The following is a 26,195-nucleotide window of genomic DNA, read 5'->3' as shown; positions in this document are numbered from 1 at the left end:
AAAAAAAAGATTAAAAATAAAAGTCACGTGTGGGATACGAAGTAAAAAAAAAAAAAAAAAAAGGGAGGGGAAGGGGCCCGGTAATGGCCGCCACCGCGCGTGCGTCGCCATAGCAACGGGCGGCCGCCCCGCTTCCGGGGGGGGGTTGGCGCGGGGGCCGCCGGGAGGGCGGCGATGCCCAATAGGCGGCGAGCGGCCTGCGCCTCGCGCCGCGGCGGGCGGGTGAGGGAGCGCGCGGGGCGGCGGTGGGGCGGGGGGACAAAATGGCGGCTCCCCGCTGAGGGGGGCCTGAGGGGAGCGTGAGGGGAGCGGGGGCGAAGCCGGGGCACGGGGAGCGCGCTCGGGGCCGCCGGCAGCTGGCCGTGCCCCTGAACGCCGCGCTGAGCCCGCTGCCCGCGCCCCTTCCTCTCCCCGCCGAGCAGAGCGATGGATCCGAGCCTGCTGAGGGAGCGGGAGCTGTTCAAGAAGCGTGCCCTCTCCACGCCGGCGGTAGAGAAGCGCCCAGCGCCATCTTCCGACTCCGCGGCCTCCAAGAAGAAGAAGGCGAAGGTAGAGCAGAGCGGCTCGTCCAGCTCCAAGCAGAGCGCAGGTCGGTGCGAGTGGCCTGCGCCGCGCTGCTCTTGTGCTTTCGGCCTTTGTGCTGAGCGTCCTGACGGCTGTAATCAGCTTTTCTCCTAAATTGTCGCTTTTTTTTACCAAGAAATGCGGTTTCACGATGTGAAAAACAAACTTTGGCTGCGCGGGTCAGGCCTCCTCCTGCCAGCTGCTGTTCCAGAGCGTCGCTTTGTGCCACGCTGCGGGTGGCAGCGAATGCCAGGCCCCTGGGGCCTTCTGGCAAGGGGTCCTCCTGAAAACGTAATTCTGCCAGCCCCGAGTCAGGCTGCTGTGATGGGTCTTGTAATTTGCGCCGTGCCTGGCTGGCGTGCTGCGGCTAGCAGCCCGTCTCGTTTTACTCGGGAACTAATCTCGGCTCGCAAACACGGCTGTAGGTATCTGACTGCCCGAGGAGTTGGCTCGTTTCCCTGGGGTGGAGGTGCTGACAAAGTGCCTCTCGAAACCAAACGAGTTCATAAAGCAGCACCCAAAGAGTGTGAGCAACTGAGAGGCACAGCAGGGAGAGGGCTTGTGTTTGATTTTTTGGTGTGAGAAGAGTAATTTGGGGGGCTTGTGGATATTCCCTGCAAGCCCTGGCACAGTTCTCTGATGCACCCTATTGGGCAAAGGGGAGGTCGGGAGTTACTAAGATACAAAGTAATGCTGTTGTGTAACCCCCATTGCAGGCTTGTGTTTTGAGTGCCACCTGTGGCTCACTTATAAACTTTAAATGAAACAATACAACTAAAAAGAGCAGTGAAGAATGTCACTGAGAGGAGGAGTGGAGCATCTTCTGTCCAAGGGGAAGAGTAGCGAATTTTTCTGACTTTGGTTTTCAGAGCCCCTCAGGGCACCAAATAAAGTAATCAGCCAGACATTTAAAATAAATCAGAGCAGGCCAGGTTTCCACTGCCTCTTTGCCACACTGTCCTCTCCAAATAAAATCAAACTGTACGTTGGGATATCCTAAAGTGTGCATCCAGAGGGAGGGGGGTTTACTGGGAAAGAGTGATGGGCAGGCAGTCCAAGTGTGGCTCGTCTGGAGGATTTGGGTAGCTGTGTGACCAAGCAGCAGCACAAATAGAGAAAGTGTCGTTTTGTTTCTGTGGTTTTGTGGGGTGGGTATTTCTGAGAGTGCTTTTGCAGCTGTCAGATGATGAGCTTACACAGATAAGAACGTGTGGCTGTGAGGAAATGCACTTTGTTTTCATGGTGCTGGCTTCGTTCCAAACAGTATCAGAAAGCTTTCAAGATTTTTCTAACGTCTTTATGCACAATGAGTTCAGTCTCCTTTCAGTTTTCCCTGTGGAGTATTTACTAGCTGCTGCAGAAGCAACAAGGGTGGAAGAAAAGTACTGGAGAGTGAGCAAACCAGCTCTCTCCCTTCTGTTCTTAGGAGCTGGTTTAGAACAAGCATGCTGAAGGGCAAATGACAGAATGGGCCAGGCAGCCACAGGCAACACACGCGTTGCTCTGTGATGCTGCAAAGTCCTTTGCCTAAAACCCCATTTTTTATTTGAATTGCCAGAATGCTAGGGGCCTGTCGCGATATGCGTGTGGCAGAGGGGGGCCTTGGAGAGGTGGAGTAAAAAGTGATGTTGGAGAATCCCTGAACCCCTGAAGAAATTAAAATTAAGAGGGTCGTTTCCAGTTTTGTTGTGTGGTGGCCACAGAGATGATAAATAATGTTCCAGTGGTTGTGTGTGAGCATCGATAGCCCCTGGGTAGCAGAGCCTGCAAGTTCTCCATCATTCTATCATTCTAGGACTCAGAGAACCTGCCCTTGACTCTTTTTTGGGATGGAGGGGCACTGAGAGACCATGCTAATCCTTGAGTGACCACATGTGTAAATCTAGCACGTGTCTGTGGATTTGTTGTGAGCTTTCCAGTGAGAACAGTTGTTACCATAGTTGTCTGAAATTATGCGAACGAGTTACTTGACAAATTCAAAGCTGCCTTGTTTATTCAGTTCAGAATCGTAACAGGAAAATAAAGGAAATAGATCACATCTGTTTATTTCTTTTTATTGATCAACAGTTAAGTCTTTCTCTTGAGACCTTTGTGGCAGTGATCCTGGCCATCAAGAGCTGAAACCTCCGGGAGCTGTTTCGCAGCCTTGCCTCTCTGCCTTAGTTCGCGTGAGGGGAGGAATTCTCCTGAGGCTGGAGGGCTGCGCAAGGGGAGATCCTTGTCTTCTGCTCCTTGTGCAGACACCCAGCTTCCTGTGAAAACGCTTAGCTGGAGCAGGTCCTGAGACTTCTCCCCGTGTGTGCCTCCTGGGAGGGCACGAGGACACGAAGCCGGTGCAACCAGCTGCATGCAGGGCACTGGGCAGGGGAGCTGCCGGTGGAAAGCGGTCCTGTTGTGTTTGGAGCGGGTGCCTTCAGGAAAGAGGCGCGTTAGTCCAGCGTGTCCCAGCGGCTCCCCTTGCCTCTCGTGAGCAGGACAGCAGTCTGCCAAATGCGCAGCTCCCCGGTCCAGAGGACATCACGAACGGGACCTTCGGCGCGTGTCTGGGGGTGACTCCTCGATTGTCTCGTAGCTGGGGCATCAGCTTCTCTTAATTGTGCTTGTAGTTTGATCGTAGCTAGAAGCATTCTCTGCGTACGGGGCTGACGCCGTTCGGTCTTGCCAGTAGTTAGCGTGTGGGAGGTGAACGTTTGCAGTGGTAGTGGTGTCGTTTGTGACTGAGGAAGGGAGAGTGCTCTTCCAGATGAATCAACAGAGCTTCTCGGTCAGCAGTGGTCTGGGTACCCTCTGATGTGGGTCAAATCAGCAAGTCCTCTAGCGTGTGTGCCCACATCTTCTGTTGCTGAGGCATGTGAAACCTGAGAGGGATTTCATCAAAAAAAACTTTATCAGAAAAGTTTATCGTTACAGGTACTGGCCGTGGCACGGAGGTATTTCTGGCAGGGATAAAACTGCAGGACTGGTGTTGTAGCTTACTCGTTCATCTGGCCGTTAGGTGGGCTTTGTTTCCCTAATGCCAGGAGCATTATTTGGGTTTTATATAGTTCAATATCTTGTCCCACACCTAGCTTCGGTCTGGTTGGGACATTTCTCACTGGCTTGCTTTTCTCTGTGTGTCCAGCAGTGAGAGATTCGGGTCATACCGAGGGCTACGCATTTGGGTGTCATCATTACAGCTGTAATTTGTAAAGGCAAAACTTTCCTCTTTTAAAAGCTATAGGTGCCACGCAGCACAGAAGGATGATGTGGTGAACTAGAGGCAAAAGCCGATGGTGCAGGTTTTCTGTGGTCGGTTTGTGAGAAAGAGAGGCGTGAGGGGTCCAACTCTGGGATGCATCCGCAGGCTGATGGACTTCTCTGAGGGTCTCTTGTGCAAAACAAAGCCACGTCTTGCTGCTCATCCACCCCACCATCTCTAGTGCAGGGGTTATCGTGACGTGGCCTCCTCTGTGAAGCGTGTGGCCACCTGCAAGCTGCGTGCTGGCTGGGAGGGAATGTCCTCAGTGAGGGGAGATCTGCAGCCTGCGTTGCGTTGTGGCAAGAGCTCGGTCAGCTGCAGTTCAGCTTTGAAAAGTTGAGGTGGGACTGACACGTCCAGCACTTCTGGTTCCCTGTAGCGTCACAGGTGGCACAGCAGCCTGGGGACAGAAAGGTGACCCTGTTTCTTCTAGACCACAGTCCTAATTCAGTGTGCTTTTGGGGAAATAATGGGAGTTAGGGTAGTGCAGTGTCTTGACACCCAGAAGCTGTTAAACAGAATATGAAGGAAGAGGAGAGCACTTCTCTGGAACTGGAGAAGGGAGGGAGAAGGGGTCAAATTGTACCACAGGAGGCTAGCAAAGGCTATTTTAGGGATGGTTTTCATGCTGGCTTGATTTCCCCCCACCATCCTATTTTTTTTAGAGCAAGGAACCTGTAGTAAAAGCTGCCAAAGGCAAGAACTCACATGAGCCCCCCCTGTCTCATGGGATCTCTTGCCTTTAAACCCTGATGCCTCCTATCTCTCTTCCCCTCATCGCTTACATGTCTGTCTTGTCCCTGTATGGCTGGCCTCAGGGGGAGGCCAGTGCTGTGCCGTTGTGCTCTGTCTGATCACATTGCTGAGCATTTCTACAAATGATTTTTTCCAGTTAAGCAACATCGCTTTATGCGTGTTAAGCAGCATTTGTTCGTTCAGGTAGACAAGGACCTACTCTAGTAACTCAACATGAACAACAGAAATGCATTTAAAAACAAAGACATTTTCTTCCACCATTACATCGCAACAGATCATCCTTTTGCTAAGCACTCAGAACGCCTTTGCTAATTATTCAAGTTCACATCCAGAGATGAAATGGGAGCTGCTGCTATTACATTTAAGTCCAAAAGAAACGAAAAAACACATGGGACTTGCTCGTTGGTAAGGTACAAGAGGATTTGTTCAAGGTGTTAAACGTTGTTCAAGTGCTGATGATCAGTCCTTCCTACACCACCTCTGTTTCGCGCTTTCTGAAGCTGTTCATCATCGCTCTAACAGGGTTGGGCTCGTTCTCCAAGTCTTTCATAGTTTTGTTTTTCACACAGCAGCAACAGTCTAGCAGTTCGTAGAGGAATGCCAGCACCACCAGAGAGACGACAGTAAAGATGAATATGATCAGAATAACAAAGCAGGCAGTGTTCCAGTTATCGTGGAAGGGGTAAATTTTTTGCACTTGGAAGCCCAGGTACTGGTAGATGGAGGTGGTCTCGTTCCAGTGAGTGGCGTTGAGGGTTGCCATTTTCGCAGAGTTGCCTTAACGTATTCCCTGTCACAGATTTGGGGGCTGAAACAGAAAACAAAGCTGTTGAGGACTCTGTTGATCAAGAATATACTGTGATTTTTATGGCAAACTGGAAGAACTTTGTCTCAGACTGCGTCTCACACCGCCTACAATACATGGATTGTTGAATGGGCTTATTTGCTCACAAAAGTATCAGACCAAAATGTAAACTTTGTGACTTGTCTGGAACATTTGGTTCTGTGTTTCTGTTCCCCACATGCACAAAGTATGTAAGTTACTCTGAACTTAAACAGTGTTGTTGCTTTATTTCAAGTACCGACAAAGAGGTTACAAAGAGAATTTGAAGGTGTATAGTGGTTTCAACAACCTGTCTGCCCTTACTTCTGAGGCTTAGTACTTCATGCCATGAAAGCCTGCAGCCTTCTTTTGGCATTCCTGGAAAAACAGGAGATCCTTTTGCCATCTGCCATAGCTGAGTGCTTCGGGCAACTTTCTATATGTTAATATTGTTTGAGTTTGTCTGCTTGTTTTGTTGTTTGTTGTTGGTTGGTGGGTTCCCTATTTTGCATAGAGAAAGAAAGCTTTTTAAAGAACAGATATATGTAACTATCTTGGAGGATTTTTCCAGAGAACGGGGCTGAGCTGTCCCTTGTCCTTCTAGTTCACAAATACAATCCTGGTTTCTGAAAACTCAGTTTGGATTTGCCTGTTAGTGCAGACTCATTAACACTGCAAAACCTTTTTGACCTAAGAAGGCTGGCCTTGCTGAGGTGTTCATTCCCCAGCTGTGCCTGCTGTTGGTTATCTGGAAATCTCAGTCCATTCGTGGCCATTAGGAGAGGCAGAAGGAACGCCCAACCCAACCCTTCCTGAGCTCTGCCTTCTTATTCTCAGCTGCCTTCTCTGCTTAGCCACAAGGACAGGATCCTGTCTTTTGCCCAGCGCTGTGTGCTTGGACCAGGAGAAGACAAGGCTGCGTTATGGTGTGGGGGAGAGAAAGTGAGAAGTTGGTTTCAGCAAATACAGCTTTGGCATGAGTGGTATTGCCGTCAAGGCACGCAGTTTGGGAAGGGCCATTGCGTGGAAGTGTGGAAGCAAGCTGTGTCGCAGTAACCCGTGTGGTATTTCTAGAACACAACAAGCATTTGGTCTGTCTCTGGATTTCTCTGTGGGTTATGGCAGATGAGGTGTTTGGCAATATGAGCTTCACAGTTGTGTGTCTCTTTTTTGGTTTCCTTCTTTCTCTGGCTCTGTCTCCCAAAACAGAAGGAGCTTACACTACTTCTGGTGTATAGCCTGTGACGTAATAAAAAATATACCTGAGGAGCTACAGTAACTCCTGGTTATCTGGCCTAGCATACTGGGGGATGCTGTAGTGATCTTTGGGTCCCTCAGGCAACTATTTATTTCCAGAATCTTATTTCCATGCATCAATGAAAGATTTTTGCTTTGAACAGAAAGCAAAAAGTAAAAATTTTTCTATATTCGTTACAAAATAGTCCTGGCTACCCACATTTAGTTCAATTTCATTCAGTAATTAAAGCTACAGAACCAAGGGGCAACACCAGTGTTTTGTTTATTAAGCTGTGCTCACAGATAATGCTTTAATGAACCTTGCATAGCCCAGAAATAATTCTGCAATCAGCCTGTTTAGCAAGTGACAACCAGAAAATGCCTAAATAAACAAGAAGCAGCAAAGGAGAAGTGTTGATGGAGTCTGCTGAAAAAGGTTGCTTAAAGCAGTTCAATCACCTCTCCTTATTTAATAATAAAATAAATGGTGTTAATGAAAACCAGAACGATGCAGCCAAGCCAGCTTGCCATGCACATCTTATTTTAATCATTCAACTGCTGTACATTTTGCTCTTTATCCTTCCATCTCTTTATCCTTCCATCTTTGCTGGAGTTAATTGAAACAGACCAGCTTTGTCAGTGAAACTAGCATTTGATGTTTACTGGAGGAGTTGCAGCAATTTATCGTTTCTTCTGTTACATTTGTAATTGAATGCACAAATTTGTAAATGAGTGCACAAAGACTGAAATGGATAGAATGAATTAATCTTATTTTATATATATACACATGAAAGTTTGTAGAGCAAATGCAAGCTAAAAATATCAGTGAGTTGAGTTGGGTCTGGCTTTGAGAGGCAGGTTTGGTTTGGCCATGGCCTAGGCAGGATGCTCAGCTGGCATGTTTCACAGGGGATGGAGCTAAATTCAAGAGAGTTCTTGGATCAATGTATATTTTAAATGGCATGAGGATATCCTTGGAAGAATGGAGGGGATTTTTGTTTTGATCCTTTTGAACAGATATCTGAGATGGGATTTTGTTGGCATCATTACTGATAAATTCGCTCACTCTGTAAACACCAGGTACAACAATTATCTTTTTCTATTGATAAGAAATACCGTATTTTCAGCAGTATCAATGGAAATCAAGCTCTGGGACCACCGGAGGGGCTGGGCATGATGCCCAGCCACCGGCCCTGGAGGCGGGAGGAGAGGAGCTGCTCCTGCAGGGCTGGCTGCTGCCACCATTAGGGCTCTGCCTGTGTACCTGGGGAGGCTGCGCTGAACTGAACGGCTGAGCTGGTGCTCCTCCAGGATGGTGGTCAGCTCAGGCTTGGCTGGGGTGAGGCAGGCACGGAGCAGCTCCTGGCTGTCATCGCTGCTGCGCCAGACCGGAGTAGCGCGATTTAAATTCGTACTGTAAGCCAGGCTGATCTGCATGCGGTCGGGCTACCCAGAATTGAGTGAGTTAAATGTTTGATCAACTGGGTTCTCTAATATCTAGGTGAGGATTTAATGTAAAAGTATCCTCCTTCCCAGGTGCTGCAGGAAAGCAGCTTTATTTGAAATCATATTCATGGAGCAGAGGGAAATGACTGGCAAAAAATCATTTCAGTGCAGTACAGGGGAAGTCCTGTTCGAGAAACCACCAAATAGACATCTTGGGGTTATGGCATGTACAAATCAGCCGGATTATAACCTCTTTGTGTTGGATTGATCAGTGCTGTGATATTTACAATGCTAATAATACGCAAAGGGGTTTTCTTCCTACCCTAACAGAGCGGTTTCTGGAACACGTTTTTAGCACATCCATGCACACGCATCTGTTTTAGCCGGTGTAATTGATGAGGTTTACAGAATACCCTCCTGGGAGGTACATTCTCAGATTTCAGCTTTAACAGGCTATTTTAATTTTTTAAGGAACATCCTTTCTCTGTCGTTTCTGCAAGACCACACGGAATCAGTTATAAGGAAGTGAGGCTGCAGAAAACAAGCGGCCTCCCCAGTAAGCATCAAATCCATTTTGTTTACTGAATCTTGGCTCGTTGTGTTAGCTTTTCCGTAAGATGGAGCGGTCATCAATTTTCCATTAGCACACAGATGGTGAAAGTGCCTGCCTGATAGTGCAAGACGAGAGCTTCTCTGTGTTCAGCAGAATAAAATCCTGCTACATCTAGAGAAAAATCACCCTGATCCTAGGAAGCTTTTTACAGCCTTGCATGTTACAGGCATATTTTCCTGCAGTCATCAAGACAAACCGAAGACAACGTTAGAAAATGATGCACACCTACCTCTTGTCTGAAAGGATGCTGAAAGAGCGCCGTGCCGTTCCCTGTTTTAACGCAGCCTATGGCACAGCTAAGATGGAGCTTCCCTGCGATTGGCCAGCGCATGGTGCTGCTGACAACTTCCTTTGTGCTCATTTGCATCAAGCCCTCAACCCCGGGAGGAAATCATTCACAAATCCCACTTTTGCTGCCCAGATGAGGAAGCTGCCTCTCCCCGACTCGTTATTTTCGGGATGTTTTTGTGCGTGTCAGGCTCAGTAGCTGAGGAGCGCACGGGGGCGCGCTGCTGGCCGTGCCCCGCGCTGCTCTGCGCTGGAAGGCAGCCGGTCAGAGCGTGACGTTGGAAGTGCTCACATCCGCAGGCTCCAGCCTCGCAGCGTGCTGGACTGACTTGTCAGGAGCTGTGGCGTGCCGTAGCCAGGCCGATTAAACGGGATAATCTCCTTGATGCAATTGACAGAACAAATACGTGCTAAGTCGCCTTAGCTGTTTGTTCTGGCTCTTGATTTTTATTTTAGTTGCTTCAGACCTCCCGTTACACGTTGCAAAATTTCCTTCAGATGAATTTTTAATGTTAAAAGGGGATCCTGTGGGGAAAAATCCCCAAAGGCTAGACTTCTCGGGGAGCTGGCTTTTGTTCTTCTCATTTAATTTGGTAACCAGAATAAAATGTTCTTATGGAGCTGGAGTTATGCTGATTGTCCTGTGTTAATTTTAGAATTGCTACATGGCAGTGTAATGCCTCTAATACAGCGTCGTGTAATCACTTGGGAATTAGCAGTTGCCAAGTTTTAGATTTGACATGCTTTGCTTCTGCATTAGCCTTTTACTACACTAGCACCAGTTTCCATCTGAGCTTTCACCAAAATTACCAGAAGTAGACTTGTTTGAAAGCTGACTACATCCAAAATTCCCACTTCATGCTGCCTTATATTAACAGCTTACAGATCAACAAAGAAGAAGGCAGACATGCTGTGGGAGAGACATTAACAAAATTCAGCTGAACCATAGTGACTTTGGAAACCTAATTTGCAATTTCCTTGTAACTTAACAAGGGCATCTGCATTTAACCACAGCAAACAGCATGGCAAAGACTTTGCTTAGCAGCTCTGCCTGGCACCCACTGCAGCCTCTGTCTCAGCTAAGGCACTTCTACTGTTCTTCCTGTCCCTCAACCTATTTTTCACAGAAGTAACAGGAAATCAGTGTCTCAGAGATCTCTACTGTCCAGTCAAATTTAATTTGAAATCAACATGGATTTTAAAAACTCCTGTGGTGACAAAGAGGGGATTTTCCTTTTTCTGGAATAGTTGAAATTCTGAAAGGCTGTTGCTCTTAAGTTTGAGCAACATTATGCTGGTAATGGACCTGTGGCTTTTGGTAGTGGTTTGTGGATATTCCTATTTAATGTACCATGTTATGCAGTTAATAAAACTCATTAACTCTGCCTTGCAAGAATTTTTGAAACTTTATGCAGTAACAGATATGTTCGTGACATGTTCAGATCGAGCCAGACCTGGCAGCAGAGGGGATGCTGAATTGTTGTTTCAGTGGTGCAGCACACCAAGTGAAGCAATTGGAATTTATGATTTTTTGATAAGATCTCCCCTAGAGCTGCTTTCAAAATAAACAAACTGAAAACCAAGCCCATGACAGCAAACACAACCTTACTTTACTTGGGGTGTGCTAACTGAAATAAGTGAAGCTTTCTGCTCCTACTCAGCATTATGAAGCTATCAGCAGTGATAATTGTGGGGCACAGATGAAGTGCGTTACTTCAGCATGAATTAAGGTAGCATAAATGATTATGGTATGTTAAACCACAGAATTAAACGTGTGCTCTTAGGGTATTAACGCTGCTGTTGCTTGCTGTTTTCTTAAAGCTCAAGTCCCAGTACCTTCGTGTTTATGGAGGTCTGCTCAGAAGTGTTCCACACCCAGCGTGCTTACAACACTGAGCCCTCCACGGGTGACTGTGCCTGGAACATGTGTTTCTGTTCATTGCCGTGCTCCTGAGGGGCTGTGGAACTAGAGGGGGTCAGGGTGTTGTTGAAACCATCATTTTTATTTATTTATTTATTTATTCTCCTGTTGCAGATCACAGCAATGGATCATTTAACCTGAAAGCTCTTTCGGGAGGCTCTGGCTACAAGTTTGGAGTCCTTGCTAAGATAGTGAATTACATGAAGGTACAGCGGTTTGGTGTAAAACTATAATGTTTGGAAATGCTTTAGTTACTTATTCTCCTCTGGTAGCTAAATGATGCTGAATGTTTCAGTCCAAAATTCTTTTACTGAATTTCAAGAAACTAGTTTGTTAAATTTAAAACGCTCTCTGTAAAGAAAGTGTCCAGTATATTGTTTCCTTACTGGAATCCCAATTATTCCAGGTCAACTTAGAACCAGCAGTAAGGTTTTTATTTGCATTAGAAATAGGAATTGGAAGATGTTGCCAGCTTTTAGGAATCATGAGCTATTTATCAAAGTAACTTGTAATTTGGTGCTTGACAAATGATTTTGTCCTTGATCTCAGCTGGTACTAACAATCTTTTTCCTCATTCTCAAAAACCCTGCGTTATCCCACTTTTACAAAAGTTGTAAATTATACTTTTTATGTTTTTTAATGCCTTTTTAATGCTTTTTATGCCATTTTTTGTTACTTTATGATAGTTGAATTGCTGAATAAAGGAGTACAAATCACTGATAGAGGCTGTTGACTTTTCCAGACTCGGCACCAGCGTGGTGATACGCATCCATTAACCCTAGAAGAGATTTTGGATGAAACACAGCATTTAGATATTGGACTCAAACAGAAGCAATGGTTAATGAGCGAGGTAAAGAAAAGTTTAGATTTTAATGAGAGATCAAAGGATAATGATAAACCTGAACCATACAGATTTATTTAATTACAGACTGTATAAATATAGAAGTTCTTTTTTGAGAAACTGCATTGATTCACATTTCTGTCTTGTGCCTCCTGCTATTGAAATAACTTTGAAATGAAAGCTCTTCTGACATTTTTAATGAGCAGTTAGAATTACTGCACAAAGAGTAAGTTTTATGTCCAGTGATTTTATTCATTACTAATTTTATATACTCAAATTGCTTTTCTCAAGGAATTTCTTCATAACAAATCAAAGCAGAGAGTTCTTCCAGTGTCCAGGATGTTAAATTAACTGAACAAAAGGAGTTTGGCACAAAATTCATAGACTTTCAGTTCTTTGTGATTTACTGAAATGAAGAATTCTGATGTGAAATCCATGTTTGCAATTGAGGGATCGCAAAGTTCATTAGTCTCACAGTATATGCTAGGTGTCCTTCCTACAGAGTTGTAACGTGGCACTATGTCCTTCTTCATGCTTAATTGATCTGAATGTCTTCATGGGATTTCAAGACAAATAAATCAACAAAAATTACCATATTTGGCATTTATACTTAATTGGTGTATCTGGCTTTGCTTGTATATTTAAAATCCTTGCAACAAAGTAGTAAAGGCTGTTGGTACATGGGGAAGAAATTTCTGTGTATTGAAACTAGGCTGGTTTTAACTAATACAGCCTGTAGTGTTCCTTTGGTACCAGTGCTAATACTCTGGGGTACAGAAATCACCAATCCAGCAATGCTGTTACCATGAAAACTAGGCTTCGTCGTAAACTTTGAAGGGTAGCTCCAGGTTATTTCTGTAATTAATCAGGATATCAAGTCTGTACCAAAAAGCTCTTCCCAGGAAGTTTACATAAAATTACCACTGAGTTGCTACTGGGTAAGAAAAGGTGAACGAATATCCTGCAGTGCCATAGTTACCTTTTCTGTTACAGGCATTTTCTCCCTCCTTTCTTCTTTCTGTGTCTCTTCTCTTTCTCCTTTCAGGGTCAGGCTGGCATCTGCAGAAGAAACTAAGTAGAGTTGCCCTCTGTTACAGGTGAACTTCCATTATGGTACTGGCTGCACAGCAAAACTGATTCGGAGCATATCTTAAATCATTTCAATTGTCCATGAGCTTCTGGTCAGCTTCACTCAAGCTGGCATCATAAGTAAAATCCTGCTGTGCAGGAGGTCTGCTCTTCTCAATTTCTTCTACAGCTGCTGGTGCCAATTGACAGCAGTTGGGGAAGACTGACTCCTGTTTTGTTCATCCCAGGGTAATGCCTTTCACATTCATAACATGCATATGACATGATTCTGACATGCTGAGTTGTCTGTTTGCACTCTATATTCAGCCAAAGCACTTTTTTTTTTTGCATTCCATCCTTTTTTTTTTATTGTCCTTCCTTTCTCAAAAAGGAACACGTGCGGCTTTCTGCCATAAGAGGCTTCATGGACCTTCAATCCCAAGGGCACTAAGTGAATGATGCTAAGCCTCCTTTGGTGCTTTGTGCTTTACATTGCAGTGAATTACGCCTGGGCTGGATCTAAGATCCAGGGGTTTAAAATGTGTTTCAAACTCAAACCTCCGAACTGGCAGCTCTAACGTGACTGATGTGTTTGTAGCTGTTGAAAATCACACTAGAAAAATGTACTAGTGTGCACGCTTTCTCAGGTTTTAAAATTGATGTTCCTATTACAGGCTCTAGTCAACAATCCGAAAATAGAAGTTGTAGATGGGAAGTATGCTTTCAAACCCAAGTACAACTTGAAAGATAAAAAGGCTCTGCTCAGGCTCCTGGACAAGCATGACCAGCGAGGGCTGGGAGGAATCCTTTTAGAAGATATTGAGGAAGGGCTACCCAATGCACAGAAAGCCATAAAGGTGAGTGAACCTGCTCTACTTAGGTTCTCAGAGAGGACATGGAGGCTAAGAGAGAATTTTGTCACGAGTTATTTCTGTTCTTTAGATAACTCAAAACCTTTTTCAGAAGGTCGAATATTGTAGCTTTTTCTGGACATCATTCTTTACTTTCAGATTTGGCCTGATGTCTCAGCACAGCTGTCAAAGTTCTTTCCCCCAAAAGACGCTTGATCTCCCACAGTGCAACTGAAAGCATTTAGTGGTGCTTTTATCCCTTGATCTCAGCCCCCTGTATCTCATCTTTGCTTTATTAGTGCACTTATTGACAATGTCCCCTTTGGATGCTTTTTGTTGCAGGTTACTTTGCTGCTTCTCTGGTTGATCTTTTTGTAGCACAAATCTGGGTCTGTTGTTCATGCTGGAATCCCTGTGCTTAGAAATGAAGTGATTTTGAGTTCTTCTTTTGTGTTTGTTTTCGAGGCTTTAGGGGACCAGATCATCTTTGTTAATCGCCCCGATAAGAAGAAAATTCTCTTCTACAATGATAAGAGTTGTCAGTTTACTGTGGATGAAGGTAGGTGTTTATTTACATCTGTTTCCATGATAGTTGATTTGCATTCATCTTAGGCAGCTGTATGTATGTATAAGCAGTCTTTTAATGTCATAATCAAATCTTAGGTCTATCCAGATTCAGTCAGTAAAAGCGTTTATATTAACACAAGGCTAGCAAGACTAATGAGCAAGTGAGTTCAGAGGTAATAGCCTCTGTTTTATATTGGATCCATGGCAGCAGGAACCCAGCAATTCAAGTGTAAGTATGACAGAAAAGACCAAAAGTCACCTGCCTCTGACTTAAATGGCATCTAACATCTTGCTGTGTAAAGGGCAGCCAAAAAACAAAGGAATTCCTTCTGGGTTTGAGTTTGCTCTTTTTTTTAGCTTATAAATCATGTGTCTTTCGTTGGTGAATGCAGTGAGTTACCAGGAATGGAACAGAAGGAAAAAGCAGACGGGGAGGGGATGTGAGCAGAAGTACTGAGAAGGGGCAGCTGACAACTGGGAGGGCAGTGTAGGTGTGGGGTACTGCTGCTTCCTAGAGCTCGGAGTGGAAATTAATTACGCAAATTGGGATGTGTTGCAATAATGACATCAGATAGCTGTAAGTACAGAAGGGAGAAGGCAATCCCTGGTAAAAGACCAGGGATTTTAAATTTTAAACAATTCAAGGACACTGAACACTTACTGTTTTTCACTTGGACACATGCCACACAAAGCCATCTTATCGTAGAAGGAAAAAGAGTTGTAGAGACTTCGGCTGCTCTACTTGCAGGACCGTAGGAATGGAACATATAGGGACATATAGGAACAAAATATAAAGCTCTTCGTCTTTGAATAGCTCAGAGAGACCCTATTTTAACTAGAGTTAAGCAACTTATTTGTTACGTACCACATTTATACGCTCAGTAAGAATAGCTTTCTTCCACAAAGATAATTTAGTAGATGTCACCTACAGCACCTAAAAGTATAAAAATAGTTTCAAAATATTTAATTGAGTTTCTTTTAAACCATAATTTCTGGCATTTCTTCCTATTGGGAGTCCAAACTATATGTGAAATGCAGAATCGTAAGCCTCAATCTGCCTTTAGTGGGGGGAATTTGTAACCTGCCAAATGCCTGCAATTTTACCATTAACGCTGTCATCTTGTTCAGATTGGGTTTCTTCAGTCCAACAGCCCATGGCTTTTAGGGATCTTAGCTTTGCCAAAACCTTTAGAAATCAGTTCTATTGCAGTAGACAAAGCTTTTAAGTTTTTAGCAGCTACTGGTTGTATCACAGTCACAATTGCTGATCATTTCTTCTTTTGTACCTTTTCCAGATAATTGGCACCCAGCCAGTCTAAAAGGGTTAGCAGAGCAGATCTCTATTCTATTGCTCTTAGTTTGTAATAACTCCAAGATTAACTGTGAAATTTAATAAAAGAACCCGTTTTATTAAGAAGGAGCAAAGGAAATCTGCCAAACTCTGTCAGGGAGCCAGTAAAAATCCAAGGCTGTTTCTATACAATGTATTATATTTTAGCACATCCAGCACTGATCGATCGGTGGTTAGGAACAAGTGGTGCAGCCCATTGCTGAGAAAGAGAAGGAAAGGTTAAAAAGAAAAAAAAAAAAACACACGGCCAAAAAAATGAAACTCAATGTTTAAGCTGGCTGGCTCAGTCTCCCAGCGAGGATGGCATTAAAGTCTCTAGTGTCTAATGAAGGGACCACTAGTGTGCAATGTGCTCGTAGTTCAAGGTGGCCTTGCTTTCTTTCATCCGCAGGTGGCAGCATGTTCCCATCTGATCAGAAAGTGATTTTTTTTTGTTCTGTTCCTGCTGTTTTCTTGCTTTTCTTGTCACGCAGAAGATAATGCTTTGTTCTGAGAGGGGCAAAATCCTTTTTCTTTTGTGAACGTTGTGATCTGCCTGCGTATGCCACAACTCTTGAAACATCCCTGAGTGGGTTCACTTACTGACTGCAGCTGGAATGGGTCTTTTTTCCAACCATGTTATCCTGTGATGAGGAAGACCCATCCTTCCTGAGCAATTTCTCCCGGAGATTCTCTCCAGGGCACTACAGGCATGTCACTTAGGGAGTCCTTGGCAGAATTGCCTGCGTACGGGATGAGTTATGACATGTTCCCGCGCTAGCAGTGCTATTTCAGCTCATTATCTCCAGCAACGTTAAAACTGAGATTTTAGAAGACTGCGATATAAGCCTTGAAGTGTTGTCAAGGCTCTTTGATCTAGCAACTGATGACAGTTCAAAATATGTTTCTAGTTTAATGTTTATCCTTAGAAATAAGGCCTCTGCAGTGCTCAGTGCACGATTGTGCTGTGTGGCACACTCCAGTTTTGAATGCATGCTGGCTGCGATTACTGTCCTCTAAAAGTTCCTCTCCCCTCGCTGTCTGAGCTCCACCAGCCGTCAGCAGAGAAAAAGGAGCTGCTGGGGTAGTTTGGAGGTTGCTGTCTAAAGTAGTGAGAGAAACTATTTCCTGGCAGTGCTTGCCTCTGTCCTGACTGCAGTCATTTTAATGGCTGAACGAGCTTTTCTTTCTCCCCTTTGGGAAATAAATGCCAGTGTACTTCAGCAGCGGTGCAACACCTATATCGTGATCTCCAGGCTACTGGAGAAGGTATGTGTAGTGAGGAACAGCTTTTCTTCTTCCTTTTCTGTGATTAGCCAAAGAAGGTTCAGATTGCATGTGTTCCTCCATCGTGACTTCCTGACTAATTAATCTTCTGTCAGTAATGTGTAGCTGAACGGGTTTATAAAAGCCAGGCTGGATTTCAGGTGCTTCAGCCAAGTAAAGCACTGCCTTTTTGTGCTGGGGCTAAGCAAGCACTTTGCGTGTGAACCAAGCTTTTACCGTGGGGCTGACTACTGAAATGCCAGTCCGATTGCTTCACTGCTAGAGAGGATGTCTTTCACGTCTGAAGGCAATATAGGAAATACTGTAATGCCTGAAAATGTGGATACTTGGTAATTACACGTGTTGTTCTTCCTACGTGCCTTTGAGGAGATTTAAAGAGTGGCCAGAGCCTCTTCAATTTGACAGTACAGAAATTGCTGAGGATCAGCAAGGACTTATGGTTCTGGCTTTGGATTCCAAGACGGTCGATGGGCACCTCTTCTGCCTGGTACAGATCTAGTCCTGTACTCCCTGGGACTGCTGTGGAGCAGGACTCCATCTTCCCTGCTGCTCTTTGTTTCTTCCCTTCTGCCCTCTCCACAGAAATGTTGTCTGTTCTCATCCTGTGCTCAGGTTTGAGTTCAGCTCAGTGAAGACTTTCAAGCTGTTTCTGATCTCTGACAGATTTTATTACCGGTATGGTACAGAAGTTTATCTCCAGGAGCCATCTCAGCCTTTTTGCGAGAGCAGGTGAAGCAGTCAGAGCTGCAGGATAAACTACGCTGAAGTCACGGTGCAGCCACTTACCCATGACCCTGTTTCCCATATGTAAGCATTTATAGAGTGTTGGAGCAGAGTTGCTCAGGGAATGTTGGTGCAAACTGCTTTCATATACGAGGCCCCCGTACAGTAAAGTTGCAGGAACATCCTTACCCCTCAGGTATCTTTGCTTTGTGCTTGTTACACTGGTCCAAGCTCTTTGTTTTAAGCCTGTGTGTGCACACAGCTCCATGATAGAGATGTTAGCAAGCATCTGAATTGGCCTTTCAGTCAGCCTGCTGTGGTGCTTCAGGTCTCAGTCCCTCTTCTCCTTACTCAAAAGACCAGGAGTTAGTGACCTGGAGGAGCAAGGGAGCAGCCTGTGAGCTGTTCCCTTATATATTTTAGCGGTCAAATTGCAAGGTACTGCGTACAGGGTTTGTTCGTTCAGGGTACGGTGACCACAGCTTGCTGCCTGTGCTGGAAAAGTCTGCATTTCCATCAGGACTTAAGAGCTCTCTGCAGAAAACACATGTCTCCTTTAGGGATCACAGCACCTGCGTAGCTTTGGCCAGAAACTCTTTGGAAATTTCTCTCTAGGGGATTTTTTCTGGGCTCTGTCTTGTCATAACAGCCCAAGCGGCAGGAGGAATTGTCAGGCTGTCTTAATGCAGCCTGCTGTGGTCAGATGAAGCCTTACTGTCTCGACTGCTGGACAGCTTTGTCTTTCCATAGCTGTTACAGTCTTGTTCTGGCTCTAGCTGTAAAATGGTTTAGTGGATCCGAGTGACGAGTCTCCCGCTTCCATCATGCTCTGATGGTGTAAAGATCGCCTTGCGGTTCAGAGGATGTGGAGAAGGAATTGGATGTGCTCTGGGACTGGAATGGCTGTGTGCAGCTGATCCTGCTCTCCGTGCCTGGCCGAAGCAGGCCAGCGTGTGGTGAGCCTTCTGCTCCAGCAGTCCCTCCCTGCTCTCACACTGCGCCTTGTCACAGAGAGAAGAAAGTCATCGTGAAAAATGGATCTGGTGTTTTGAGGTCACCCTTCCATCACCGTTACGTTGCCTGCTCTTCAGGCACATCAGCTGAGCACAGCAGTTCTCTTTCTGCCTTCTGTCCTCCTAGAGACAGGCCAGCCCCCTGTGTCCTCCTGCCTGGCCAGCCATAAGCTCGGAGATGTGCTCCAAAGGCGGTGGAGGGCAGTAATCAGGTCCTTGGGTGCCATTTCCTCGTCACTGACCCCCCTCATGAGCTGCTGATTTTACAAGCTAGGAGCCGCAGGAAAGGCCAGGGGTGTGGTTTTTCAGATTCTCCTCAAAGAACGTGGAGAAACCTCATTCTCTCATGGGTTAAGGGTATGAATGCTTGGCCGGGAGGTGCAGAAATACCACAGCCACAATCGTGGAGCACTGTTTGCCGAGAGCTGTAGCTACTGCCAGCTTTTCCCATAGATTCTCGCATTTCAGAGAGGATGTCAACAATAATTCAGATAGTGTATTCCCAAGGTCTAAACTTTCACTAGCTGATAGGGGCACGGTCCTTGGAGACTTCTGAAGAAATCTGACAGGTAATGTGGAAATGGTTCAGCGCCAGCCAGCCAGCTGCTCACTCTCTTCAGTTCCTGCGTTTGGCTCAGTATCTGGTGTTACACTGAAACGGTTCTGTGATTAGATGAGGGACAGGTTTCCATTTCTCCTCAGATGGCACCCTAAATACACACCCCTAGTACGCGCAGCCGCCTGAACACTGCTCCACCTTCATCCTGTGCTTTTAGTTCCGAACCAACCCTCTGACACCGAGTGTTGCCAGGGGACAGCGTGATTGCGATTTCCCACTTTCCCCCGCATTAAAGTACTTCAGTGCTGTACACGGAGCTTCTGCATTGAAGTTATTTTGCAATTACCAGAGTCAAAACTACAGCACTGAAAGCAGCCTGATTTATGGAGGAGTTATTAAGTGGCGTTGCTGAATACTTTGTAGTGATTCTGGTGGGGCCAATTAGTAAATTAAACTGTCTGTACTTAAAGTCCATTTTAGCGTTGCGGTCTGGGTTCTTGGTGACTGTTCCATTCATATTTCTTGGACAAGTTTGAAAGGCAAATGTGAGGCTGTAATGATGGTATAACATCATTATGTTGCGTTACAAGAAATGCAAAATGCTGGGGTTAGGTATTAACTGTGCTCTGCGCTTCTGTACATTTTGATCCTTGAAGAGCTGGCCATTTATTTTCTACTGTTTAATTTTTCACTTCTGTTCTCCAGAAGAATGCAGGCTGGTTACCCTTAAGTAGCTATCCTCAGCTTTTTTTTTTTTTTTTTTTTTTTGCACCAAAGCATATTTGTCAGTGTATCGTGAGCTCTAATAAGAAGACAGATCGTTTGTGTTTGTAGCAGAACGTCTCAAGAAAAAGGCCACTGTCATATAAAAGCTGCTACCAGTTCTCTCTTCTGCTCCATCCGCTGTACACGTGCCTGTCACATACGTCTTAGAGAACTGCCGTGCATCTCTTCAGGTCTCACAGGACTCGGCTGTGCAGAGCCAAAGGCCGTATAGTGCAACGCAACCTGAAAGTATCTCTAAGTGGGATCTCTTTAATATTCATCTGTTTATGGGCAGCACTTCATGAATGAATCACATAAATGGGTGGTTTGGAGCACGGTTTCTCGCAGCGTGCGATACAGCATTTGCACAGCTAGCGTGGGATCGCTCTTTCCAACCACCACCAGGTCTCAGGGTCCTGCTCTGGCCTGTTTGGGTGCTCAAGACAAAGAGAGGGCACGAACAGAAGGGAAAAAGCTTGAAAGAGCTCGTGCTGCTCAGTACAGAGGACACACTGGGACCCTTGCTCAAGCTGCTGCTAAGGCTTTCATCTGAGAGCTCATCTCTGAGAAATGTCTCTTGTGTGTTCAGCTTTGATCACAACACAACCTTTTCCACCTGCTGCAACAGGATTAGGTGAGAGATGATCTGTGATAGCAGGCACCACAAGATATGCCAAAAGCCTGGAATCACACCCAAAACGGATGAGGAGACAGAGAATGTCTTGACTACAGCGTCGTCACTCCCTGCATTAAGTTATCTGAAGGTTGCTGTCTCAATGCTCCTGTTGTGCAGCCCAAATGGGAAAACACTATCTCCATGAAACCAAAAGCGGTGTTTTGACAGGATTCAGCTCTCTTCGAAAGCACTGGGTTACCAAAAATGAACGTTGTTGTTCTCCACTGGCAAAATTCCTTTCTTTTGTTTCCTGGGAAGCTTGAACAGCCCCTTGCTGTTGGTAATGGGAAGGGAAAGAACGAGCTGAGGCTAAAAGCATGTGCTTTCCTAGAAAAACAAGACGTGTTAGGAAGGGAACAGGTCCAAGCGCAGGAAGGAATTCTGTCGCTTACGCCTTCTTCACGGTGCTGTTCTGTTGCTGTGTGGCTAGAGCCAGTCTATCTGTGGCAGATCGTCGCTGGAGTGTTTCATTGCCTGCTGCACAGGACAACTTCTTACGCATGCAGAAGTTGTGGTTGTTTTGACAACTGTATACTAAATTTGTCTGGAAATAAAGGGAAAAATTTAGTCTTGCGTTGCTATGTGTGCCTCGTGTTTTATTTATAGTTTGTTAGCCAAACCTGCTGACAGGATATATCTAACTTACTGCCTGGGGAATGAGGGGAGGTAGGATTGTACCAGCCGCTGCCTGGAGAAGGCATTCCAGAGACTCTCTGAAACTTTACATGAGGCAGAGAGCGTTCAGGCAGATGGCAGCTGCTCTAATTAAGACTTACTGTCTCTGTCTTTTTTCCTGCTGCTGTGGTTTTTAAGGTATCTCTCTTCTTTTAACACCAGAGGAATTCTAGTAATTTATTATCTGTACGGCATGGTACGTATTAGATTACAGCGATAAAGGAGCTTAAAACCGCTGAAGTAAACGTCTTGAATCCTCAGTAAATTGGACTAGGAGATGTCAAGTCTCCCATGACAATGGCAGCGGAAAATGTGTCAATGGAGTTGCCGTTTATGGTTAGTTATTACCCTTCACCAAGACCGTTTGAACCGGGGCTTATAAAACATGCTGACAGTCTGCACGGCTACAGAGGTGCTGGGCAAAAAGGTAGAGGCTGCAGCGAATTACCATGAAAAGCATGCACTGCCAGTGGGTGCTCTGGATGCCGGCACGCTGGAGTGCAGTTAGCACAGACAAGAATTAGCTCATCTCCTTCCCTTAAGTGTCGGGGGCTTCTCTTTTTGTGCGTGTGTTGGCTTTTTTTGGAAGCGCATCCGGCATTTGGAGAGGGTAAAGGGCTGTGCTAATTGGGTGCCTGCTGGCAGCGACCGCTGCATCACAGGCTGATAGATCAGAGTCCTTCAATGTTTGAGCTCAAGTGTATTTCCCCCGCTTCGTGCAGGGCTTTGCCCAAGGTTTATTCACTGGGATATGAAATGAGGCTGTGTTTGGTCTTGCAGAGTTTCAGAAGCTGTGGAGGAGCATTCCCGTGGATTCTATGGATGAGGAGAAAATCGAAGAGTACCTGAAACGACAGGGTATTTCTTCCATGCAAGAAGCTGGACCAAAGAAAATAGTAAGAGATGCGAATTATAGATCTTCCTGAGACCCCCCCTTCCTGACCCTGCAGTGTTAATTCCAAAACACGTTGCTGAGCCTATGCACAGCTGCTTTGTGTAGCTCAGGGAATTGCGACCCGTTTTAAGAAGCTGCAAAACAACAATGCTGTAGCCAGCAGCCAGTGTTTTTATAACTTGTTTCAGCCAGCGTAATCCAAGCAGCATCAAGAAGAGGGCAAATGCCAAAAATCCCTCTGAGCTCCAAAGTGGAAGCTTCTGCTTAAAGCCGTACGATGCATTAGGAGCAAAAGAATAGCTACTCTTTGGGGAGAAGGTTTTCTCTTGCCTTTTCTTTTTCTTTTCTGCTAAGTAGCCTTGAAACCCCAATAGAAATAATCTAACCTGCCTCCCACCTCACATAATGCTGTTCCACAAAATGGGTGCAACATGCCCATGTTTTGCTGGGAGGCCAAAATGGCAACAAGGTCTCCAGAGATGCTTTCTTCCTAGCTTTTAACAAGCTTATTTTATTTTATTTTTTACATTTATTTGTATGTGACACACCGTATCTTTTCTCTTCTGCACTTGGCTTCGAGCTGTCCTTTCACAAGAGCCCTTCCACACAGGATTTGTTCTTGGTTTCTGCCAGTCACCGCAGTAGATGTTTTAATGCCTGCTGTCACGCAGGCATTTCTCGTGGATCTCTTGTATGCTAAATGGGTCTTTGAGCACGTAATATGGGCTCTGTATCCTTCTGTAGCTGCCTGAGAGTGTTTGGAAATCTCACTTAGAAACAAATGCCAGCTCTCCTACAGTGCATGAGATACCGGGAGGCTCTGCTATGTACCCTTTGCCAATTCCCTGCCTGGATTTGGACCGATTGCTGTTGTTTCTTCCTGCATAAAAAACCACCTTCCCCTCCTGCCCACCCCTTCTTCATGCACAGCTCTCCTTCACAGCAAGGCAGAGCCTGTGGACAGCACAACAGGTCAGGTGTCGCGGCTGGAGGGCAGATCTCTTGACTACTGTTTATTTCTTCTTGCAGGTTCCTATTCAGAGGAGAAAGAAACCCGCTTCTCAGAAGAAACGCCGATTTAAGACTCACAATGACCATTTGGCTGGAGTATTAAAAGATTACTCTGATGTCGTTCCTGGCAAACAGTGACCAGCTGAGTTCTGGAGCAAACAAGCGTTTTTATACAGGCTTTTTGCCACTCAGGCTCAGTGTCTGCTCGCAGAAAGACTGACTGTATATAGTAATGTGATGTGTTTCCCCATCCCAGCAACTGCCAAGATGGAACAGGTCAGTTTAAGAGCAAGTACGAACTACTAAATTTAGAGTTTAATTTAATTAGCTAATGGGAAATGTGTCTTTAAATGAGAGGTTCTCACAAGTTGCCTGTTGGCATGGAGTGATAAATGGTGCTCAGCATGTAATGCAGGAGTTCCTGTTCAGTGCTTAACTCTGTTTTTACATTGCTTAATGGGTATTTACCTGGAATTACTTAAGAGGGGCTTTCTAGTAGAATTGAATACAGTATTTGTTGTACCTATTTCAGGGAAACCTCCTAAAATCACTGCAAGCTAGTTTCTTTTCCCATCAAATACACCTACGGTTTTTCTGTTCCTTCCTATTGTGGGATTGAGCTTTACTGAACTGATACCTGAGGCTCAGACTCAGGAAAAATCCCTCTCCCGAGCTCCGAGCAGGCTGCAGGGCGGCAACGCAGCGGCTGCTCCCTAATGCTACCCAGAAATTGCTCTCGGCAATTTCTCTTCACTGTAATGGGTGCACCCGTGTTGCACAGTTCTATACTGTGGACTGGAGGGAAATAAAATGACAGTGTAATACTGAAACTTTTTTTTTTTTTTTTTTTTTTAAGTAATAAACTCACAATGCTGGTTTCCAGTGTTGCTTCCTTAAAGAACGAGAGAGCTTTCGTCTTTCACTCCAGTTGTGTTTTCCTTTTCGAGGAGGTAAAGGACTCTTTGCTGTGTTTTAATCTTCTCAATGACTTATTGTTCTGGGCTAACACTGTCATCTTTTATCATTCTTGTTTGGGGGAGGGGGAAAACCACCTTAAATGAAAGCTCCCTGTGGCTGCCTGATGTTCGTTGCCATACAGACTGCCTAACATGGAATGTGGCCAAATTACGTCCTCTTGATAGCTCATTTTGATGTACTGAACCGGAGTCAGTCAATGCTGATATTGTTTTCGCGGCACCGCAGCAGAGGGGCTGTTCCTCGGCCCTTCTGGGGTTAGGATCAAAGATAAACTAGGTGAGCCTGAGAGCCCGCCAGCAGCAGATTGCTGCCGCGCGCACAGGAGCTCTGCTCTTGCCTGACCTATCAGGGATCGAAGCAGAGGCTGCCTGATCTGGACCCAGGAGCAGATGAAGAATAAGGCTTTGTTGCTGGAGCACCAAACAAGTGACGTCTGCTTGGGAAAGTGCAGGAGGAGAAATAAACTTCTGTAAGTGTAGCATTGATCCTTCTGTATAATACACCTGGTTTTAAAGAGGGCTCTTTTGAGAAACAGACAATGCTTCGAGCATTACACGTGTCAGTCCCGTGTAAAGAGCTGCTGAACACCAGTAGGAGGTTTCTTTTCTATTTTTATGTATATAAATACATACATAAAAGCGTCACGCTGGCTTTGAAACTGTTTTTCTCTCCTGTATCTTCCAGGCCGGCACAAGCGATTCCTTTTGGAGCTTTTTACTTTTCTGTTACAGGTCTGCTATAAAGCACCCATGGCACACTTGCAAAACTGTTCTCTTCTGCCATTTCACTCAAAGACAAAGGTTCCCTTCCGTCTGCTGCGCTTTGAGCAGTGCCTTTTTTGGTGGTGGTGCTTGGACAAAAGCAGAGCTCAGAGCTCTGCATTGCCTCTCATACCTTTTGGGGTCTTACTGGGGTACCTTCCCATCATCTCACCTAGCACGAACCCCTGAAGCTTGCAAGGCAGACCGTAAGGCAGCTTAGCGTCTCTGCTGAAGTGATTAAGGTAGTAAGGAGACTAAAGAATATGTCTGGCTACTTTCAAAGACGAAAATTACATTAGGTCAAAAAATAAGGGAGCAGCAAAGGAAGATTAACTACCAGCTCTGCGCGCTGTGGTAGTGTTGTCAGGCTCCAGTGTGCAGAGGAACAAAATGGTCCAGCTGATGTCCGGTAGGAAGGACTGGGCTGGAAAGCTTTGTCTTGCTGGTGGAAGTCATCTCCTCTGTGCTAGCAGAGAGGGCAAAACAAGGCAGATTTTGCAGCTTGTTAGGGTACAGTCACAAAGCTTGAAAGTAGCTGAAAGGGTTCCCTCATTGGCCTCATTGGCCCCCTTGAGGCTACACAGTCATGAAGAAAACAAGCCCAGAAGATAAGAATGAGCTCCTCTCTTCAGTGTGGGTTTGAGGAGCCGGGTTTTGTTTCTCTATCTGCTCCCAGTGGCCCTTACGGTTGTTCTTTCTTTTTTTTTTTCTTCCCCAAGACCTCTTGAAAATCAAAAAACTTAAAAACATCTCAGATGGTATCAACGGGAGCCTGCTGAAAGCTTTTAGTAGCACTCCAGCCTGCTTCAGTCTCTTCATGGCACAACGTCCAAATTTTTTTTTTATTTTGCTGAAATTTAATGTAAGAGTTCACAGCTGCTAAAACCTTAAACTTCCTTTATCTTCCTCCAGGGTGTTCTCAACTATCCTGTGCCTGGCGAGATGGTTCTCACGGTGGCCAAAACCATCATGCCCTCAGCTTGCTTTCTTTGGCAAAATCTTTACTCCCTCAGTCTGGCAGCATGAAGGGCTGCTGAGAGGCATTGCGCTCTCTCTCGAGGACCATGGGAGCCTCTTCCTCTGCTTTTCTTTGCCTTCCCTGGCCACGTGTGCAGCTGACCAGCGAGGTGAGGGCACCTGGGCTGCCCTCGGCAGCGGGGAGAGGATCCGTTACCTCATGCATTGCAGGAGGGCTCCTTGGCAAGTCATTGAGATGAGTTTTTGCACAGTCTCTGCTTGTCCCTGCCAGGTGAGGACTCCTCCAATGTGCACAGGACAGAGCTTGCCACACAGCATCCAGCGTGCGTGTC

At 45.6% G+C, this 26,195-nt stretch overlaps 2 protein-coding genes across 3 annotated transcripts; one reads left to right on the top strand and one right to left on the bottom strand.

Annotated features, from left to right (window-relative positions):
* Positions 1-174: 174 nt before the first annotated feature.
* GTF2E2 (general transcription factor IIE subunit 2) lies at positions 175-24,024 on the top strand. 2 transcript variants are annotated; one of them, XM_084286316.1, is made up of 8 exons: positions 175-222; positions 423-589; positions 11,000-11,091; positions 11,628-11,735; positions 13,469-13,651; positions 14,111-14,204; positions 22,021-22,136; positions 23,165-24,024. In XM_084286316.1, the coding sequence occupies exons 2-8, from the start codon at positions 427-429 to the stop codon at positions 23,282-23,284; spliced, it is 876 nt and encodes a 291-aa protein (XP_084142442.1). In that variant the 5' UTR covers positions 175-222; positions 423-426; the 3' UTR covers positions 23,285-24,024. The 2 variants fall into 2 exon arrangements, with proteins under 2 accessions (XP_084142442.1, XP_084142443.1); XM_084286317.1 differs by lacking the exon at positions 175-222 and having other exon boundaries at positions 342-589; positions 14,118-14,204; positions 23,165-23,301.
* SMIM18 (small integral membrane protein 18) lies at positions 5,028-5,321 on the bottom strand (the record flags this gene model as incomplete). The annotated part of the gene is made up of 1 exon (XM_084286321.1): positions 5,028-5,321. One exon carries the CDS (start codon positions 5,319-5,321, stop codon positions 5,028-5,030), a length of 294 nt encoding a protein of 97 aa, XP_084142447.1.
* Positions 24,025-26,195: the final 2,171 nt, after the last annotated feature.

Source organism: Netta rufina (assembly GCF_964035555.1).
Source record: "Netta rufina genome assembly, chromosome: 4".
Classification (NCBI taxonomy): domain Eukaryota; kingdom Metazoa; phylum Chordata; class Aves; order Anseriformes; family Anatidae; genus Netta; species Netta rufina.
Note: the sequence above shows the minus strand (reverse complement) of the source record. Positions and strands in the feature narration are given on the sequence as shown.

Coding starts and splice junctions, on each gene's coding strand:
- GTF2E2 (XM_084286316.1), top strand. CDS start 427: ATGGATCCGAGCCTGCTGAGGGAGCGGGAGCTGTTCAAGAAGCGTGCC. Junction 13,652..14,110: donor ATGCACAGAAAGCCATAAAG/GTGAGTGAACCT, acceptor TTTGTTTTCGAG/GCTTTAGGGGACCAGATCAT. Junction 22,137..23,164: donor AAGCTGGACCAAAGAAAATA/GTAAGAGATGCG, acceptor TTCTTCTTGCAG/GTTCCTATTCAGAGGAGAAA.